Below are 21,866 nucleotides of genomic sequence, written 5' to 3'. Positions count from 1 at the left end.
AGATTATCAGGTCGCCTGGTCTTCTTCGCCTTCTGTACTTCCCTCAGAAGGGACTCTGCCACAGCCATGACCACAGGGCTGGGAAAACCTGCGCCCAACAGTCTCTCGGCCCGGGATTGCATACTTGGGAACATCTCAGGAGGGCAAGACCCGCCAATGGCGTTCTTAAGTGCCGCTTTAACTATCCCACGCTTTATGAGCTTGGAATATGCAGAGGAGCATGGGAGGAATTTTTTCTTCGATCGTGGAGCATATTTCCAGCATACGTGCTGCGCTGTGAAACTGAGCTCCATGTCTAAGAAACGCAGGATCCCATTTGAAGGAAGCTCTGTGGTCAACTTGAAGTCTTTCAGGACTGACTTGAACACATCTGCAATGCTTGATGACCGACTTTCCGCGCCTGCTTCCTCATATTCAAAGAGGATCAGGAAGTCGTCAACGTAGCGGAAAGCTTTGACGACACCGCATGCTTGAAGATCTTTTTCAAGTTGTGTGTCGTGTCGTGCCAGCGCTCAAGATGGGTGCCAAGCATGAACCGATGCATATTCCTTTTTTCTGAACATAATGCTCATTGTTGCTCCACGATCGAAGATCCTTCCATCCAAGATCTGTTTATGCAAGCCGTGTTCGATATATATAAATGCATGTGCTTGTTGAAAATATTCAGGAACAGTTCAATATAGCCAATAATTCATAATGTCCGTGTTCGTTGTAACGAGGTTTGACCGCTCAATGATTTATAATTAAATCTCTTCTGTCATGCTGTTTTGATTTTGGTTTCATTAAGTGGATGAAAGCGGTGTCATGTTTGGTTTGGTTTATTGAGGTTTAACGCCCCGAAGCAACTCAGGCTATGAGGGACGCCGCAGTGGAGGGCTCCGGAAATTTAGCCCACCTGAGGTTCTTTAACGTGCACTGAGATTGCACAGCACGCGAGCCTCTGGAATTTCGCCTCCATCGAAATTCAGCTGCCGTGGCCAGGATTGCACCTGCGTCTTTCGGGCCAGCAGCGGAGCGCCGTAACCACTGAGCCATTGCGGCGGGGCAGCTGTGTCATGTAGTTGGGCTTTAGATCACCCGAGGCATGAAAAAAAAACTCCAATATAAATGCTGATATGTTGTTTTAATTAACTACAGCACTTCAACCACTGTACTTCAAGAGCTGGATTGACAACAAACGATGTATCATCAGCAGGTATATTTGTTTTTTTTTTTTGTGCCTCGCATGACCTAAAGACCAACTGTATGTCTCAGCATCATTTGGTTGGTGAAACCAAACAGCTACGAGAAGAAATTCAATTATAAATTTTTTATCTGCTGTGGGTGAATATCATGGGGTTGATCCATTTATTCTAGTGTCTAATACATAATTTGAGGGATGACAAAATTTAAGCAAAAATTTGGTTTCATAGTCCCTTAATAATGAATATTAAATTGTCCGAATACATCCTTGGAAGTCTTTTTTAGTAAGCAGGGAGCTAATGTGGACTTAGTGTGTGGGACACAAAAAATACAGTGTCACCTGTAGAAACTGCCTGTACTGAGGCCACCAAGATGTCCAGCCGTAAAAATTGTTTTTTTCACTGAAACCAAATGGTGTGCAGCAGCAGCACAATTTAGCGGAAATGTTTTGCAAATGAAACGGTGGTGCGTGCAGCACAGTGCCCCCCCAGCTGTCTGTTGTGGTGGGCGGGAAATGGAGTGGATGAGTGGGCCTCTTACGTGCCTTTTTTTCTGTTGCTGTTTTCAGAGGTCCAGGCCTGAGGTTTCTTCCTACTGTAAGTTGGCCTTTCCCTTTGGGTTGCAGTGCTGGGCTGTGCTGTTCCCTGTGCGCATGACCGAGCACACACGCTGTAGTAATAACCCTCGATTGGCCAGGGAGCAGGAAGAACGGGGGATGTGGAACGAATAAGCTCTTCCACACATTGCATGCATTAGCTCGGCAAAAGGGTCCCCCCTTTTTGTGCAGTGCTTGAGACTTCTTGCCTCAGGTGGATGATGATGTGCTGCTGCATTGCTCATGCAACCCAGTGTCAAAGCATCGCCACCTTCCCCTGACGGCAGACAACTTCAACTTCACGCGGGCCACCATCCACCAGCCCCCGCACGAAGTGGTGCGCAACGCGGGCCACTCGGGCAAGACCAAGCAGCAGCAGCAGCAGGCAGCGCCACCACCTGCAGTGCCTGCTGCAGCAGTTGAGGTAATTGGGATGCCAAGGTTTATATCTGCGATCATGCAGCGCTCCCTTTTGCAGGTAATTTTCCACCACAGATAAGCATTTTCTATCCCCATCAGCGAACCATACAAGGGAACACAGTTATTTCCCCACAGCGAACAATTTTCAGGCTCCGCTTCAACAAATTTTTTTCAGAGCAATCAGCCCCCTCCCCCCTCTGTCTTGTCAGGTCTCACTAAAAATGGCTGCCGTAAGTTAGTTTTTGCTTTGAATAGTGGCATCAGAATTAATGCACATAACGGTGCTATACAACGCATGACTGCCTGTGACAGTCCAGCTCGGACTGAGAGGTTGTATCCACAAAATGAACTAGTAGGAAACTTCTGTTCAGGAACGTTTGTTTACATGACTTCCCCACCGGCGGCCAGTATGCACGGTCCATATCGGTCCCTGCGACCATAAGCATAGCTGAAGCCAGTGGTCATCCCTCTGGTAAGCAAGTCTCCTTACCAGGACTGAAAGGAGAGCACTTGGAAGGATCTCTTGAACTCATTTTCTATGCAAGTCTTCCAGTCTTTCCAGATGCAGCAAAGAAGGATCTGAGAGTGGCATAGGAAAAGGCAAAATGGCAGTTCTTCAATGCATAGCGATGCATTCTTGCTGCTACCAACGCAGTTTCATCCGAGTGGTCAGCTTTAGCGGACTTAGCAAGCAACAGAGCAGTGTGGGCCTCTCCGTCAGCATCATGTACGCACGCATATGCTGCAGACTTGCATCCACAAAAATGTGAAACTCCTTCCAGCCCTGCTCCCCTTGGAACGCTGGGCTGGAAGTCGGAGGTCGGCTTTTCAGTAGTCTTGCAAGCAGACCTGTGCTTGTAGGCCCCAACTGGTCGAGTGCAACTTTGTCACAGCCTGAACTGCTTTGTACTGATGGATGAAAGGGCTGTGAGGCTTGAATGAGAACGTCACAGTGTTCCAGACGACTCCTTGCAATTTTCCCAAGTGACGGGATGTCACATGGGACGTCCTGCCAGTCACTGTGGTGCCCTTGTAGTGCAACCACCACCCTGTGTGTTGTTCCCCCCCCCCTTGTGCTGCAGCATGCGTGTGGCCCCTCGAGTGGGCGGCGGAGGGCAGCGCGCAAGCCCCTGTGTGCCTGCTGTGAGTCACGGCCATTGCACAGCAGGCACCACCACCTGCACCGGGCTGCCGCCGCCACCGCCTCCAAGAAAGGTATGTATGCTCTTCTTCGTGCCTCTGCGTGGATGCTATGGGCATCTCTGTCTGCTGGTGGCTGGGAGAGGAGAGCGTGGATTCACTCTAAATGTGTGGGCGGGCACAAAGCAAACTGTTTTCCCCTGCACATCTCCATGCAGCAAACACAACTCGTGCACTGCTAGTCATGGTTCAGTAACAAGAGCAAGGGCACTCAAATACATGGGCATAATATAAAATCAGCCTTTTGCCAATTCAGATTTAACAAGTTATGACAGGAACATGGATTCCATGAAATTAAACATACCGTATTTACTCGCATAATAGGCGCAATTTTGTTTTCAGAAAAACTGGCTCAAAGTTCGGGGCACACGTATTACGCATGGTAAAATTTCCGGATATTTCTCGCCTCGCAGAATTGAACATACTGCATAACCGCACCAATGTATGGGCCGCGCCCTGTTTTCCCAAAGGAAATGTGTGAAAAAAAAAAAAAGGTTCGTGTAAGGGCAGCACCCAAACTTTCCACAACCCACAAATAGCCTTCGCGCCGTGGCCTCCACGATCAGCTCCGGCTGTGAGCAATGGTGGTTAATCGCGGAGGCCATACATGCACACAGGGGCTTTCAAGTGCCACCCACAGATGGCCCCCAGGGCTAAGTTCATCATCAACTTTTTGCTCCGCTGCAAGCTTCCGCTATCGATATCGGCATCAGCATCACCAGCTCCAACTTTTTTGTGGCTGTTAAAGGCCCGGGATCTGTGGTAGTGTGTTAGTTCATCGTAGTTGTGGCTTTTGTGTGCTGCTGCTGAGTGTTGCGGTTTAGAACAATGGGCAAGCACTGTAATAGCTGGGAGTTTTCTCTCGGACACGTCAAGCGTGCAGCAGGCTGGAAATTCGACGTGGCCGAGAAGTGCAGCGGATGCGACTGCGGCGTGCCAAGTTTTTCGTTTTCGACTCCTGGCGCTGAGGCTTTCGTGGGCCTCAGGCGGGGGGAGGGTTTTCGGCTGCAGAGGAAGCTTCCCAGACAGAGGTGTGCATTGAGCATCCCTGAAAACTCTGTGCGGCTGTTATGTGCTGTGGGTCCACAGCAGCACTGGTGAGGACAATTCAGAGAAAACTTGGTTAAAATAGAGAGAAGGGGGGGGGGCATAGGCTTGCAGTTGTGTAAATACAGTTTTGATGACAGTGCCAAGTGCGGGGTGTGCCTATTATGCGCGGAAATAAAGAAATCTGAATTTTTGTGACCAAACTGGGGGTGCGCCTATTATGCGAGTAAATGGGGTATGTTTTTGTATGTGTATGTTGCTGGCACAATGGGTGCTTCAAAGTCGTGGCAAGGTGTCACACAAGATTTGGCACCCAAGTCGATTTCTATAGCTAGGAATGTGCCAAAATTCTCTCTGTCAAAGTAGGAACATTGTCCTCTGAATCGGCCGGCTGCAAAAGCGCATCCTAATTTTGATTGACAGACTTGTTATACCTAACACTCAAACAGTAGTCATGTAACGGGACAATACTGAAATGTCGGAATGGTTATATAAGCCTAGCGTAAAATTCCGCACTGTCTTGTCATTTTGCGCTTGTGCCAATCGCCACAAAGTTTCTCAGTCGTCCCACTTGGAGGGAGATCTTCTTGGGGATCTGAGGCTCTGGCCCTGCTCGACTGGCTGAGTGCAGCCCGCCCATTCTTCCCCCCCCCCCCAGGGCCACAGGCGGCGTATCGCCGAGTGCCCAGACCCCCTGGTCGGCCACCGATGGCGCAGAACACTGCTGCCGAGGAGTCTGTGCGCAAGGAGGACGAGTCCCCTGAACAACCAGCCGAGGGGGAGGAGGAGCCCCCTCCTTCCGTGAGGAGGCAGCCGGTTGTCCTGGTCAGTGACATCCTGAAGCCCGAGGCAAAGGCGGCGGCGGCGGCGGCGGCGGCAGCGGGGGGGAGTGGGCAAGAAGAAGCAGAGGTGGCGCCCAAGGCCTGTGCTGATTCGTGGCAGAACACGGCCGCCAGGGAGCTCTACCGGGTCCTGGCCAGGTGGCAGAGTGCCTCGCAACGTGCCGAAGGTGAGCGCCTCCACGGCTGCTGCACCAGAGTGGTGGGGGGGAGCCCTCTCCTCAGGTGTCTGTTACACGCACTCATTACACCCCAATGCCAAATCAGCAGTGCATGAGACTGCATGGAAATCCCATTGTCACGCTGTGCTTTCTGCAAGCAGGGTCAGAAATCTTCTCACGGAGATTGCAGCCAGTTTATCTGCTACCTGTGGTCACAGAAACATTGTTTAAAGTCACTTCTTGGCTATTTTCAGGTGGAGATTTTTTTAGATGTAATTAAGAACACTTTATACATACAAAATCTAGTGTTTTCCAAAAATTCATTTCTTTTTTCTACACTTTTGTGATTTGCAAGTCACATATGCTACACTATAGCAGCGTAAACTGCAGCAGCAATCATTCTGTCGTCAATACAAGATTTTCTGTGATCTCGAACTTAGTTCACTACTGTTAGCAAATTTCAATTGTTCAGAAAAAGTAACATCCAGAGTTCCCCAAAGTAGTGCGTAAGGCCCCTTAATTTTTTCCAGTCTGTATTAACGACTCATCTAGCTGTGTAAAGCCTGGAGTTAGATTTGTGACTGTTGCATTTTGCATTCAGACCGTGACGTGATAACTTCATCGCGTTCTTTGTCCTTTAGATGCCACTTGTAGCGTCTAGAAATCCGTCAACTGCACAAAAGTGGCAGTAACATGGAAGTTACTGCAACATATAAAACTACTGCAGGCCAGATTGGCCTAGGCAGGAGGCGCATAGAATACGCAGTTAAAACGCAATCATACACTGCATACGGTCTGAAGCGAGTCTTAATTAGGAAATAATTTTGAAGGTCTTCTTTGTCATCAGTAAAAGAAAAGCCAAGCTTGGGAAGCACGTTTGAGTTGGAAGGGAAGAAACTGCTTGTATGCATTTGTTGCAACAAAAAATGGTTGGGAATGATGGTGAGATAATTCCGAGTTTTTGAAGGAGGGAAATGAGGTCGATTTTTCTGTGGCAGTGAATTGCTAACTTACACAAGTCAGATGTCCTGTACATGTTGAAAATAAAGCTCACTTTGAATGAGCCCTAGGTGACAGGTATCTTTTTTTGTGTGCGGATCTCGTATAACAGAAGCGTATTCAAGTTTTGACCCAACGAAAGTGTTATGTGCCAAAAGCTTTATATTGATACTAGTTGCATGCTTTAATTTAAGTAGAAGCAAAGCTTCATGAATGCAGCCAAGCAAATTTCAGAAATATGAGCGAAATATGACGTTTGCAAGGGGGACTCTTACGTGCTTACAATGGGGAACCTCACAAATATTTTTGTTCTGAAGATGATACTGATAAGAGCTGACATTTTTCTTTTGTGTAATCAGCACAAGCAGTGTTGTCATTGTTTTGGTTCGTATTCCATTTTTCACACCAGTGAGAATTTTTGGCAAAGATTCTTGCAATCTGCAATGAATTTTATTGATGCTTGAGGGGAAATTGCATCTGTTAGATCACTGTTAGGAAAAGTGCAGGCCCTAACAGGCTTCCCCGAGGGACACCGCGGGCAGTCACAGTGAGACCCTCGGAGTGCACCTCAACAGACCGAGTTGTATTCCTCGGATCCACTGGAAAAATCAGCTGCAATCTATGAGCTAATCTTGAGTACGACACCCAGTCAAAGGTTTTCGCCAAATCCAGTAGCAAAACATCCACCTGTCCTGAATTATCTAGTATGCCACAGAAGTCATAAACTGTTGTAGCTAGTAGACTAATAGTAGACATAAATACCCCTGTCATGTTCACTTTCCCTTCATCCCGACATTGCAATCATTGATTCAGTCTAACTGTACAGTGAAACCTTGGTAAACTGGTAAAAAATCATGCAATACGCTGCAATTCGTAACAATATCATGTCACCAAAAGCACGCATGATGAAGAAGCTAAATTTGGTGAGCGAAAGAATGGCAACAGGGAGAGACTTTTTTCCATAGCTTTAGCAGTGCATGATCGGAGCAGAACTTGGTGGCAAATGCTAGCTGAGGTTCAGAAGAGCAAGTTGCTGGGCTAGTTGGTGCTGTTGCATCGTGGTGGAGCAGCGCAAAGGACGGGACACAAGAAACAAGGAAGGACGTACACAGGCGCAGCGCCTGTGTACGTCCTTCCTTGTTTCTTGTGTCCCGTCCTTTGCGCTGCTCCACCACGATGCGCTAGCTGAGGAGTGAGGCTGCCCCCTGTCGCCGGGAACGAAGAGTGGGGGCTGCAACCCCTGGCCTGGTTCTGGGTGGGCGCAAGAGAAGGGTGCCTCCTCCTCCTCCTGTGGCACTGTTGGGCACAGGGGGAGGTAAAGCTTGAACTCCACCACCTGTGTATAGTGAGGCCTGCCATTCGACCAGGCACACACCGGGCAGTTCGATATATCCGTTTTATGGCAAACTGCGTGTGTGTGTGTGTGTGTGTGTGTTGTGCGTGCGTGCGTGCGTGCGTGCGTGCGTGCGTGCGTGCGCGCGCGCGCGCGCGCGCGCGCGCACACACACACACACACACACACACACACACACAGTTGAACCTCTCAATAACGAAAGCCCTTAAGAACAAAATTCTCGCGGCAACGAAAAATTCTGGCGCCCCCGGCGAACTTCCATAGGGTTCAACGCATTTGTCACCGCTCAACAGTGAAGGGTTTTTAAAAAGCAGTCCCGCATTAACGAAAGTTTGAGGTAGTGATCTGCAACATTTTTTCGGCACATCAGCCAGTCGGGAACATAGAATGGGCAAACCTGCAGCAGCACACTCATCCGACAAGTCGGGCCCGTTCATTTCACCTGCCAACAAGCACCGATGCAGCCATTTTTGTTTACTTTCGGTTGGTTCGGTAATGATGATGATAGCAAAGCAATTTTTTATTTTTGCCCGCTGAAAGCGGCTTTTTGCTAGCCCGTCTGTTGGCGACTAAGCACGCACGTGACGTTTAACGTGACGGCACTGCCGGCCAACCGGGGAAGAGCAAGGAACCCTTTTTTTTTCGCTAGTGCGCCGACCACGCTATCTCGCCGTCCGCGTTGTGCAAGCCGAATTCGCCCGTGACTTGCTCGTGTACAGTGTTTTTCATGTTTTTTTTACTGTCGGAAACATGCCGCCTCCTGTAAAGAAGCGCAAGTTTTTGACGCTGCAGGAAAAGGCTGCAATCATCGCCGAAGCTGAAAAAGCCAGAAAGAAGACAGACATTGCGGAGGAGTTCAGTATCGCGTGCAGCTCACTTTCTACGATTCTGAAATCAAAGGATGGCATCATGGCGGCACTCCAGAACGGCGCGTGCACTCAGAACAAGACTTTGGGAACGCCGGTCTACGAAGACGTGGACAAAGCCGTATTTCAGTGGTTCCTGAACAACAGAGCGAACAAGGTGCCTTTGTCTGGAAGCCTTCTGCAGCAAAAGGCTATTGACTTCGCGTGCATTCTGGGGCACGACAACTTTAAGGCGAGCACCGGATGGCTAAGTTGATTTAAAGCGCGGCACTGCATCGTCGCCAAAGTGTTTTCGGGGGAGTGTGCGAGCGTCGACGCTGAAGCAGCATCGTCCTGGATGCAGGAAAGTTACGAAGGCATAATGGACGAGTACGAGCCCTCCGAAATTTATAATGCGGACGAAACTGGCTTCTTCTATGAAATGTTGCTTTCAAAAACGCTAAACCTGAAAGGAAAAAAATGCCATGGTGGCAAGCTGAGCAAAAAGCGGGTCACCATTCTTTTATGCTCAAACATGGATGGATCTGACAAGCGTCCCCTCCTCGTGATCGGCCGGAGCAAGAGGCCACGGTGTTTTAAAGGTAACCGAAAGCTTCCGGTCCAGTACACTGCAAACCAAAAAGTGTGGATGACGCGCGCAATATTCTCAAGCTGGCTGGAAGCCTTTGATACGGACATGCGAAACCAGGGCAGATTCGTCTGCCTTTTTTTGGACAACTGCAGTGCGCACCACATTGAAGACGTTGCCCCGACGAGCGTCCGCTTGATTTTTTTCCTTGCGAAATGCACATCCGTTATCCAACCTCTTGATCAGGGTGTTATTACAAGTGTGAAGTCTGCGTACCGAGGAAGGCTCATCCAGCGGATGTTGCTAAACATCGAAATGAAGCGACCGACGGAAATTGACCTCTTCATGGCGCTGGAGATGCTTGCCGGCGCGTGGATTGCTACTTCGGCCACGCTTGTCCAGAACTGCTTCAGGCACGCCGGTTTCGCAGCTGGTCAACACGCCTTGGCAGAACCGCAAGCTGCAAGTGGTGACGATCTGCAGCCACTAACCGAAGCATGGAACGCGCTTTGCAGTGTAGATGCAATGGTGCCAGAGGCTGTTGAACTGGAGGACCTTTTGTGTGCGGACGCCGACTTGATCGTGCACGAGGAATTCAGCGACGACGCTATTATCAACAGTGTGTGCAAAGGAAATGAGGCGAGTGACGACGAAGATTGTGAAAACCAAGCACAAGGTAACCAAATAAGCTCGCGTGATGTGCTTGGGGCTTTCGCTGTTATCCGGACTTTTCTAGGCGACCACGACGACGACGAAGCTATGCATAGCTTATCAAGCTGCGAAGCCAGAGTCGTCAAGCTCCTGCGCAGCAGTGTCAAGCAGAGCAAAATAAGCGACTTTTTTCATTAAATTTTGGTTCTTGAAGGTAATGGGTGTGCTTATTTGTTCATTTTCTGAAATTCTCACGACAACGAAAAGATTTTCCTTCCCCGGCGGTTTCGTTATTGCGGGGTTCGACACACACACACACACACGCACGCACGCACGCACACGCACACACACACACACACAGAGAGAGAGTAAGAAACGCATGTGTTTAAATTGCAGTTTGATATAACATATCCGCTGTAACGAGGTTAGACTGTAGTTTCTCCTAGCCGCTCCCTGGAGTCTAAAACCAGCTTTGCATATGTGACACTACTCCGTCCAAAACTAGCCCCAGCCATGTGGGACCCTCAGCAAGCAGTCGCTTTCCCAGACGGTCCAACTGTGGAAGCCACAGTGCCGGAACAGAAGGTCTGTTTGGTTTGCCTGCACCAGTTCTGTTCTGTTCTGTGGCAATGCCAGTTCAGGTGCAGGCTTGGTCGTCTGCTGTCCTGTCACCAAATTGCCTGCTGCCCAACTGTTGCCCCACGAAATACTTTTTCAGGGTGCAGCCCATGTGCCAAAATGTGTTTCTTTTTTTAAAAAAGTAAGAACGCAGGGGGGTATGAGCGGCATTTACTCTGTGCCCTGGTGCACGCTCACCCCAGCAGAAGTTGCGCAGCACCCTGCACAGCAGCCCTTGTTGCAGTTCGGGAGGCGCACACACTCTGTGGCAGCCTGTGTTGTTCCTCCGTTGCCCGCCTGCCGTGTCCTCCGGGAGAGCCAGCTGTGTGGCTGTTGAGTCATGGGGCTACTACAACTGCCACACTGGGCACTGCAGCCAAAGAAAGCTGGAGATGCCGATACGGGAGATCGCAGGGCGAGGAGAAAAAGGTGGTGGTGACGCCATCCGCAGGCAGCACCTGGAAGCTCCTGTGCGTGTGTGTGGCCTCCGCGATCAAGTTCCTCATTGCTCGCGGCCGGAACTGATCGCGGAGGCCACAGCGCGTGCATCTTTTTTTTCTTCTTTTAATATATCCTGTGGAAAACAGGGTGGGGCAGCCCTTACACACGTTTATGCAGTAGTTGTTTTCCTGGAAATAATTGTGACTGTGTGCTGCAAGAGCGTTTTCTCGTACTGGGCCCTGCGGTACGGCTGCCCTTGCACAAGAAGTGCACTTGGATGTGGCACTGGTTGGACTGCCAGTGCAGTGCAGTCTTGTTTTGCACTCCTGCATTCACCGGAAGGAGGAGACTAAATTGCGGCCTCCTGCTGTCGTGCCTGGCTTGTTGGCTGAGAGGCGGCCATTTTGCCTGCCTGCATTTTGCAGACGACCTGGTGGGTGATCCGGTGGTGATAAAAGAGGGGACCGAGCCCCTGGGATCCAGCCCTGCCCTGGAGGGCAGTCCTGCTCGGTCCAGCCAGTCCAAGCCGTGAGTGGGCATACTCTCTCTCTGCACATTTATCCTGACACACTTGTATGTGGTGCAGTCTTCAGGGTGCTGCTGTGAGCACACATTTGACAACACCTGCTCCAAAAGATTATTCTGTCTTGGCTTTGTTATGGCTACACTCCAACCTGATTATAGCGAACAGCATGATTCAGTGTGATTTGTTCAATATACCCAAGCCCTGTTATAACAAACTTCAGTAAACTTCCATACCAAATTCATTATACACGAGTTTGTCAACAGTGCAGTGGAAACATGCCGACAAAAGAATAATCTGCTCCGCAAGTAATTTATTGGTGAGAAATGTATGCCTATTTGCTGTAGGCAGTGATTTTTGCCTGAACACTGCACTTAGATCCATCAGAGAGGATCACATTTTTGGCACGCGACATCATTTCAACGAACTTCAGCCCACTGTGCATGTATTCCCGAGCGATACCGTCGTAGCGCGTTGCTAGCAGAATGGATTTTGTGAAGTGTCGGACGAGGGTGGTCATCATCTGGTAAGCTGCCGCGGTGACTCAGATGTTATGGTGCTCAGCTGCTGACCTGAAAGACGAGGGTTTGATACCAGCCGTGGTGGTTGAATTTCTTTGGAGGAGAAATTCCAGAGACCCGTGTGCTGTGTGATGTCAGTGCATGCTGAAGAACCCCTCAGGTGGTGGAAATTTCCGGAGCCCTCCACTACGGTGTCTCTCATAGCCTGAGTCGCTTTGGGACGTTAAACCCCTGTAAACCCCTGTAAACCCCTGTAAACCCCCTGTAAACCCCTGTAAACCCATCCTCAGACACCAGCACACCAGAAACATAGTCCAATGTCACAGCTATGTGGTTGTTGCCTGTTGATGGGCGCAGCGCTTGGAGCGTTGGTGAGTTCTTCTTCCCCCGGCGTGGCAGCAATGCAGCTGCAGTTGCGGATTGTGTCTCGAGCCATGCGTCTCCAGCATTAGAGCTGCTTAACCGTGTGCTCCTATGGAGACCACCTGCTCACCAGGGATGGTCGTGCGGCTGTACAACCACCACCAGATCCTGCTTGTTGCCATCTCCTCTGTCGCTATCCCATCGTCAGGACAAGCAGGTGCGCCCCAAGGCAGGCACGCTCACGAGAGCAGAACAGCAACAAGCAGGCCCCTGAATGAAGCCTGCTTGTGGTAGCTCCTGGCACCAACCATTCGTTGTTTTTTCATTCCTTTATTTATTGCTCTTTGTTGCTATACACATATACGCAAGCACTGCTCGGACCCATAGCCAACGGCCAGTAATGGGTCCAATTGGAAAAGGTGTGGAAGGATGCAGGCCTTAAACAATATATCAAAATAAAGACAGAGTAAGTTAGTATACAGAAAGGTATACATCACTTGTAAGAGCATCAACAAAAGAAACACACATATTACAGATTACATAAGCTAAAAACTTAAACAACACGCGTAGAACTTACACAAGAATTAAGGCATCGCAAAAAGCTAGGGGAATATGGCTGGTAAGTCTTTTCAAAGCATCACACGAGAAGAGGATAAACAGAGTTCAGTGCACTCTTTTTAATTACAAAGCTTTTTTACTTCTCAGGTGTAATCAGAATGCTGTTGTTTTTATTGGAAGTTCTTAACATTATTTTGTAATTTTTTTTTCTGTTTTGTTCTATTTTGCTGTATTGAATTTTACTGTTACTGTACTTACCCCCCCTACAATAATGCGTCTCAAGGTGCTGTAGGTACCTTGAATAAATAAAATAAATAAATAGATGCAAATGTATCAATCTATATGTAAATCAAGGTATCAGTATTGAGCTACATGCAAATAATTTCAGGCAAATATCTAAGAAGTGTAGTAATAAATGAAATTGTGAATTCAAAGTGTGTCATTCTTATTAAGGTAGTAATTTTTTATTCCAAAGGAAAAGTTGTAGGCAGTCTTTAGGTCATTTGGTAGGTTATTCCAAATTTTTACGCCTGTAAACTCTTTAGGAGACGCTCTTCATATACATTTCTTTTCACCGGCAAGTTAAAATTGCCGTATGTGCGGCTCCATGTTGGAAGTGGCGGGATGTTAAATATTGATATATCAAATGGGAGGTTGTTTGTTACTATTTTATGGACACATTCTGCAGTACTTTTCTCACGAAGTAAACCGAGTGGTAATACGCGTAGTTTAGTAAAAAAGTCAAGGGGCACTTTTGCTCTCTTAAGTGCTGCAAGGCGAAAGCGTTTCCTGGCGCACTGTTTGTTTTTATTTATTTTTTATTTTTCATATATTTTAGATTTTTGCTCCTTTTCTTATTTTTATCGTTTTTTATTTTCATCTTATTTTTATTCTTGTTTATTTTCTTATTTTTATTTTTTTACTTTTCCTTTTCTTGGCTTTATTCCTTTTATTTTATTTATGAAACCCGTGAATTCACTAGATGCGTCTTTATTCATGCTCGAACCCTGAGCCTTCGTGGCGGAGTGGTAGCGTCTCCGCTTCAAATGCCAAAGGCCCTGGTTCGATTCCCACCCTCGGCGCCGTTTCTTTTTAAGCGGTGACACCGAAAGGCGGACAAATCTGCTGACACGGCTGCCGACGCTTCTGCTAACCACAGTATGAAGCATTAAAGGCTTTCGCCTTAACAGTGCCTTACTGCGTACAGTGTAACTAGAAAATTAAATTACTCGCTTTTGTAAGTTTTTAATAGGCTCTAGGTAAGTACTATACGTCCAGCCCCACGACTCGATGCAATATGAAAGGTGAGTATGTGTTAATGTGAAGTATAGGACGCGCAGAATATTGGTATCAAAGTATTCGTGCGTCTGAAGGAACAGCCGGATGCCATCTTAGAGCAAGTCGCGTCAATATGACGTTGCCAGTGTAAATGTTTGTCCAGTGTGACTCCAAGGTATTTGTTGACTCAAGCGGGGTCTGGTTAGTTGAAAGAATTGATTTTTTCTTTGAGTGGAACAGTATGCATTCTTAGCATTGATTGTTAAATTGTTTGTGAGAAACCAGTCAGAGATTTTTTCCAGTTCTGCATTTGCTATGCTTTCGAGTTTGGCCGTATGATGAGCAGTAACTACAATGGCAAGATGGTCAATGGCCTTGATGCTTTGTGCCACAGCGCAAGAGTTGGCAGCATGAGCGGCCAAACTGTGCTTTTCAGGCTAGGCTTTCCAGGTGCCAACAAGTACTTTTTTTGGCCCAGAGTAGTACACTCATGTTTAGATGATATGAATATTTTTCTCTGCTTCTGAGTGCCTTGTAATAATGACAATGCAGGATGGCACGTGAGCCGTGCACTCCCCGCTGTCCCCGTGCCACTGGGGAGACACCCGAGCTGCAGTGCAAGAGGTGCCTCTGCTACTTCCACCCCATCTGCCTGGGACTGCAGGCCACCACTGAGGGACGACGCTTCATCTGCAAGGTGAAACACTTTCTTAGGCGCCAGGGGCGTGCAGCCGACTGTTGAGAGTGTCGATGTTCGTTTCGTATTTACCTGCATAAAGAGCGATGTCATTGAGAATTGGCTTTTTTTTTTTGCACTGGTAGCTTTTCTTAGCATGTTCCACTCTGCCCTGGCACCGTGCCAAGGTGGTGCACTTTTGGCGAGAGCACCTGTGCAGATGGCACGCTCGGGTGCAGAGCAGGGGTGGTCTGGGTGCAATGCAGGCCTGCAAAGAGAGGTGCAGTGCAGTGCTGTCGAGGAAGCTCAGGGCCCCCATCTGGCCAGCTTGAGATCGGGGGAGGAACCCCCCTCTCACACCACAGCTAGTGTCACACTACACACTTGTTACCACCCTGCGAGTTTTTTTAACGTCAATAGGCTGTTCTCGTGTCGGGGCGGGAATTAACAGCAGGATGCCCTTTTACTTTCTCGAACAACCGTTTACTAACAAGGTTAAGCTAAGAGTGATTACATAGGTGTGTACGGTCCAGTGTCCACCTTGCATCTCCTCCTTCGTCTTCGCTGCTGGTCGCCCCGTTGCCCAGGGTTGTCGGACGACTGCGCTTTTTCCGCTGCTTGCGTTTGCCGCGCATCGGGAGGGTCACTAATACGTCGCAGAGAGAACACTCACCTTGCCTTCAGTGTTCACTTTATCTCACCGCCATTGGCCGGCACCATGAATGATCCCCAAAATTGCTGGATCATGCTGTGATACAGCAGACATCTTTCAAAGCAAACAGCGTGGCTGACCGCGTGCCTTTGTTGGTGGTGGACAGGTGTATGGACAGGCGGGCTTGTGGGCAGGCAGTTGGTTGGGTGGGCGGGGTTTCAATTCTTGCAAAATTTGACTCTTTTCGAATCTTGCAAATTTCGATTCTTGCAAAAAAAATCTGACAAACTTTTTTGTCACCTTTTGTGAGAAAAAAAAAAAAGTGGGTGCATTACCTGAGCAAAGGAAGCGCAGCAAATGGCTGCACTTCCTTTGTTCAGGTAATGCTCCCACTCAGGTTTGCTCAGGTAGAACCTTCACAGCAGGCAACGAGAGATGCTGCTGCCTGGTTGGCAAGGCTGGGAGTGACAGCTGTCTGAGCAAACCACTGGCACCACTGCTTGTCACATGCAGGAGGGCAGCCGTCCCAGACCGCAGAGTAAGATTTCAGAGCACAACGAGAACAGCGCAGACCTCACGGAGGACGCAGAAAGGGGAGATGAGACACAGGCGCTGTGTCTTCTCATCTCCCCTTTCTGCGTCCTCCGTGAGGTTTGCGCTGTTTTCATTGTGATGGAAAACCAACTAGCTCGTGATGTGTTCTTCAAGATTTCAAATACTGATCGAATACTTTACTATTCAACCGAATATTCACACTGGCCTAACAAAGGACTCAGTGAATGGAGCAGGTTTTCAGGGGGGATTTGTGAGCACACTCCTCGAGGCGTCCGACACAGGTGCCTTGAAGCACGCTGAATGATCATCGGACGTCTCTTGAGAAGCGCCTCTTGAGTTTGAAATTCAACTACCCTCTGTGATGCGGACTTCGGGGGAGTGGAAAAACATTATTCAATGGGCCCCCCCAAAACTGTCAAAAACTGTTTGCGTGAAAGTGATAATTATATAAAGGAGATTGTTGTTTTAAGACAGTGTCTGCGTGACAGGGGTTGCCATCAAATGTTTCACTTCATGCACACCATCGGAAGGAGAGTGAGGTGGCTTCTCTCAGAGTGCTGGAGCCTCCTCCTCGCATCACGGCACAAACAGCGTGGGGCAAGCGCCACGTTTCTGGAAGAATGAATGGTCGGAAGCATGGCTTGGAAAAAGAAACAAAAGAATATCAGGCAATCGTCGTACCAAACGCTGTGCTGGCCGGATGATTTGCACAGCAGATAGCCACCAGTGAGGGAGCTCCAAAAATGAAACTACATGGCCACACTCTGTCAGCTTATTGATGGGATCCTGCGGACCGTCAACACACCTGGCATATGTGAAGCGGCAGTAGTTTCATATGTTCATGAGCTATCTCACTGAGGCAGGAAGGCAGATGAAGGGTTTTGTTTTTCACTCCAAACAAACTGAGCAATATTCCGGCTCCTTTGAAATGCAGGAAAGACAATGAGAGCGCCACTGAAGGGTGTGGTGTGTGTCACGGCACTCAACACGTCCAGTGCAAGATTGGTCAGGGATTCCGTTCGCGTGTGGCCATTTCTATGTGGACCAAACAGGCCTCAACGAAGGCCTTTCAGAACATGAAACATTGTTGGGAGAATCCGGTTCGTCAAAACTGGTCCCACACTGCAAAACCTGCACTCCGTACTTCAACCACACTGCTGTGTTCCATCGCCACAAAGACCAGCTTGAACGGGAAATGGTATCACATCTTCCCGGAAGCATACTTGTGTGTGAGCAGCCCTTCTGTGGCCCTGACAAAGTGCGAACATAGGACTTTTGAAACGAGTTGGTTACAAATCCCTATATGAGCTGTCAGTGTAGGGTTTTTATTTTTTGAAGATGACATGAGTTAGTCTAGCGGCGTTCAGATATTTAAGTGTGCTTTCCCGATTAAATGGCCAGTTGTGCATCTCTCTCCTTTCCCTGGTCCTTCGTTTTTGTTGCACTGGTTCCTCATTTCAAGATGCCATACCGTATTTATTCGAGTCTAGGCTGATCATTTTTTTTAAAAACGTGAGATATGAAGACCTTAGGTCAGCTTAGATTTGTGTCATTGTAGTAATGGAATAGGATAACACAGGTGGTGCCCCCACGATACGCCAGCACTGGTTGCCATTTTGACCTTGCTTCTTGTGGTGGCGTGGGCACGTGTTAAGAAGGTCAACATGGAAATAAATGCCATTTGTGTGCTGTTCCTGCTGTCGTTCTCAATTCTTTTAAGGCGAAAGCCTTTAATGCCTCATGCTGTCGTTAGCAGCTGTGTTGGCAGCTGTGTCAACAGCCCTGTCACCATTTTGAGGGAGATATGTGAGACAGTCACTGCTTAATTTCCTTTCCTCAAATACAATTTTCAGTTTCTTCATTACGGCCCCTCTTTCTTCTCTCACTCCCAATTCCTCCTCCCTTCCTGTACGGTGCGGATTTCCTCAAAAAGCATTGCGTTCAAAGGGCAAGCCATCCCTCCGAACAAATGGGTGGTTGGGTTCCTCCCTTCCTGTACGGTGCGGCTGGTGAAATTAAGACAATGTCCATACGGACACAGCTCTGCAGAGGCCTGCTGCCATTTTTCAACATGGTGTCGGTTGTGTCGCCTGTGTGCCCTACACCGACAGAGCGCTGTTTTCCCAAGCAGGCCATCGCAGTTGGCTTCTTAAAATGCTTCGCTTCGAGAGCGGAGGCAGTTCAAGCACGAATGCACTCATCAAGAGGACGGCAAAACTCACCCAGGTGAGCGAGCGAGCGCTGTACCAGTTGACAACGCAGACGTTGAAGGCGGACCGAATGTTGTCCCCCGAAGAAGTGGGCAGTGTTACAGTGATGGACAACACGCCATATCATTCTGTGAAGAAGGATAAAATGCGGTGCATGAGTAGCCTCAAAAGAGGACATACTATAGACTTGGCTGTTCAGAAAAGGTGTCGGTGACTGCATCACCGAAGCTGCTGGCCTGTGCGCCTGCCACCCTACCACTGCCAACTGAATCTGGTAGAGCTTGTTTGGATCGATGTCAAGGGTTTCGTGGCCAGTCAAAACAAGACGTTTAAGCTCCAAGACGTGGAGCCTCTGGTATGGCAAGGCATCATGCAAGTGAATGCTGAGAAATGGAATAATTACGTGCAGCATGTTATCAGTGAGGAAGATGTGATGAGGAAACTGGACCACATCATCGACAATGTTGTTCACCAAGGACCGGCTGTTGTTGTCAACCTGGAGGAGGACACCTGTGTGGAGTTGTGGATGAGGACAATGAGATGAGCCCCATTGACGTGCTACCGTGCGCGCAAAAGTCGGGATCATCCAGTACTGTCTCAGTGAGAGCAACGAATAAGGATAACGACATCGTCTCTTATGAGATATGTCATGAGATATGAGATATGGGGGTGAGACAGAGCGGCCAGGCGGTGTGGTTCTTATCTGTTGGACAATAAAAGTTTTCAACTACAACAACATGGCGGACGCCGCATTGGTGGGCTCCAGATTAATTTGAACCACTTGTGCATTGACTTTCGCGCAGTGCATGGGCTTGTTTTGCATTTCACCACCATCGACCTTCGGCTGCCCGGCCTGCATTTGACCCAGCTTAATAGTTTAGTGACCACGCTGGAATAAATAAATTGACATGACAAGAACATTGAAAATAACTGTGACGTGACAACAGAGGAACTGATAATAACAGGTGACGACAAAAAAGAAAAGAAAAAATGGGGCCTTTGGAACAGGCGTCCGCCTCTCCAAGAACAAACAGATGAAAGAATAAAAAGATATCAAGCGCCACCTGCTAGAGGTAGAAAGAAGCTAACTACTAGTACGCCTTCTTTCACATGGATGGAGCCACCTGTCAGCAATTGGTGGGGCGACGGGCACGTAGGAACACACTAATGTAGTGCGCGCCATCCTGATTGGACGAGAGAGCTCTACCTTCTGTAGTGCTGCAAACATCTTGTGAGATAGCACTGCATGATTCCCCCCACCCCTTATTTACTGCATGGTAGGTAAGTTATGCTGCTTTTAAGTGAAAACAAAATTTGTTTGCAGTGTCTGTCTGTTTTCGTTGCTGTTTTGTGGAAAAGCATTTGTCTTTAGATTGAACTGCCTGTGCTAATATTTGAATTTATTCAGAAGTATTTGAAAATATTCGGTGCAATTAGCAACCAATTTTTATTATTCACATTGATTTCACAGCCAAGAATTTGGTATTCAGATACCCTTAGCAGTTGGTGTAAGCTTTTGGGTTGCTATGCCGCATTGCAAAGCAGTTCAAAGAAAAATTTCATGACTGGCTGTTGTGGCATTCAGCTGCCAGTTGAATCAGTGCCAACCTGTGCAAAGAGAGAAGGTTCCAATGTACTAGTGTGTATTTGTGTGTGCATTGCACTGGTGTATTTGTTATCCATAAAGTGAATCACATTTAGCTTGCATCATATTAAGGCACAGGTCTGATAATTCAGACTTTTGATAATTAAAAGAAGACACTTTTGGGCCTTCAAGTTTGAATTTATGAGTCTGCTGAACTTGCAGAAATATTCACTTCTGTGACCATATTCAATTTGGCTGCAAAGCCAAAGGGTACTTGATTCAGTTTTGAAAAAGTAGAGAAAGCAAACGCCCAGACAATATGTATCAGTGCATATTTTCTTTTTGTAATGGTGCATCAAAGAGGATTCTGAGCTCGCCTTTTTACCGTGGGAAGTTGATCTGTGCGCTCCTAGCATTCTTAGAAACTTGGAATTATTGTCCTGTGTGGCTGAGTTCCCTAATTTGAAGCGCATTAGACGTGCCGGCTCCCGCCTCTTTTTTTGAACTCACCTCCGAAAAGAGAAGGAGTCGTCCAGTGGGTGGAGTTCCTTCCAGGCAGTCACATGGCTTTCACTTTTATTTTGTTTTTTAGGTTTCCATGAGTAAATAGTTTCAGTTGCAGACTACAGAGCCACAAATTAGGCTTTCGCCGACCTCAACGTATCACTCCGCTGATGGCAGAGCGGCACACTGCCCTGCCGCTGGCTGGAAGGCACTCTGTGTGTTGGCTGACTCCTTCCTCCTCCTCTCGGCGGTGAGTTAAAAGAAAGAAAGGGTGAGGGGGGAATCGGCCTCATCACAGGACAATAATTCGAAGCTCCTAAGAATGCTCGGAGAGTGTAGATCGAGTTTCCGTGGCAAAAAGGCAAGCTCAGAATCCTCTTTAGTGCACCTTTAAGAGTGAACATGTGGGGGTTCTCAGTTAGTGGGTACGAATTAATAGGTTTCTTGGCAGTTTGTTTTGCAGTGAAACCTGAGCTGTGCACTTTTATATCTCGTCCTTTCTAGCTGGTCTACTTGTTTTCAGTGGCATTTGTGTGGCAGATTGGGCCGTTCTTTAAGGCAGTGACCAAGTGTGTGCACCCTTTGCTGCAGGCGTGCACCAAGCTTCCCTACAGGTCTGCGCCGAAGTCCGTGGGCTCAAAGCAGTGCCGACCCTTGGAGGCCAGCAGGCAGCAGGTTTTACCGGGTCCCCCAGCTGGGGCACCACCCTCGGCTGCTGCTGCCAGTGTGGCCCCCCCGGCCACCATCTCGGTGCCCATAGTGCACCTGGTGGCGCCCAAGCGGCCCTCCCCGAGGGCCACCACCAGTCGACTGCCCCCCCTGTTGCCGGCACCCCCGAAGAAGATGCCCTCCCTGCGGATCCACCAGACGGGGGGCCAGGACGTGACGGTGCACCCGAGCGCCTTCTTCACCATCCACCTGGCGCAGAAGCCGGGTTCCATCAGCGATGCCGCCCTCAAGTCCATTGTGGGCCAGCTGGTGGAGAAGCACCCCGAGGAGCTGCAGCGGAGGGCCAGCGCGGGCCAGAGCATCATCCTGCAGGCACAGCCCCTGCTGCCACGGCTGCCTCTGCCTCCTCCTGCGGCCCAGCAGGGTGTGGTGGTGTCGCCAGCGGGGGGTGCATCCCAGCAGGTCGGCCAGGTCGCCAGAGCCATGCCACTGGTGGACAAAAGCCCAGGTGGAAAGACAGCCTCCGCTGCAGCTGAAACTCACATCGTGCCAAAGCTGGAGCCGTCGGCCCAGGAGACAGTGAGCATACACATGATGCCCGAGGTGAGTCTGCTGGGTCCTTGAAAGCTGCTGGCTTATTCACATTGTTGCCTTGTGGGAAGCAGCATTTCTCTGTGGGATCAGCACACGATTAACAATCAGTTGAGCCATTTGAAAGTAAAATGAAGTGCATGTGGTCTCATGCTCAGGTAATTTCTGATGCCAAAGGTGCGTGCATTCACCTCAAGCATAATGCTGTGGGGTTGGTTGGCTTATCTCATGCTGAATTAA

At 48.7% G+C, this 21,866-nt stretch overlaps 1 protein-coding gene across 2 annotated transcripts in view; it reads left to right on the top strand.

The window, feature by feature from the left end:
* Positions 1-21,866, top strand: part of LOC149334730 (uncharacterized) — a 115,032-nt gene that overhangs the window by 52,991 nt on the left and 40,175 nt on the right. For both annotated transcript variants that reach the window (XM_089555342.1, XM_089555341.1), the window contains exons 6-12: positions 1,751-1,778; positions 2,032-2,201; positions 3,280-3,412; positions 5,103-5,453; positions 11,367-11,469; positions 14,737-14,881; positions 20,958-21,638. In XM_089555342.1, the coding sequence (XP_089411468.1) occupies positions 1,751-1,778; positions 2,032-2,201; positions 3,280-3,412; positions 5,103-5,453; positions 11,367-11,469; positions 14,737-14,881; positions 20,958-21,638 (1,611 nt within the window). The remainder of the gene's footprint in view (positions 1-1,750; positions 1,779-2,031; positions 2,202-3,279; positions 3,413-5,102; positions 5,454-11,366; positions 11,470-14,736; positions 14,882-20,957; positions 21,639-21,866) is intronic.

The sequence above is a fragment of the Amblyomma mixtum genome, chromosome 8, assembly GCF_055824585.1.
Source record: "Amblyomma mixtum isolate Tamu chromosome 8, ASM5582458v1, whole genome shotgun sequence".
Classification (NCBI taxonomy): Eukaryota; Metazoa; Arthropoda; class Arachnida; order Ixodida; family Ixodidae; genus Amblyomma; species Amblyomma mixtum.
The sequence above is the reverse complement of the archived record's forward strand: the minus strand, read 5'-3'. Positions and strand labels throughout refer to the sequence as shown.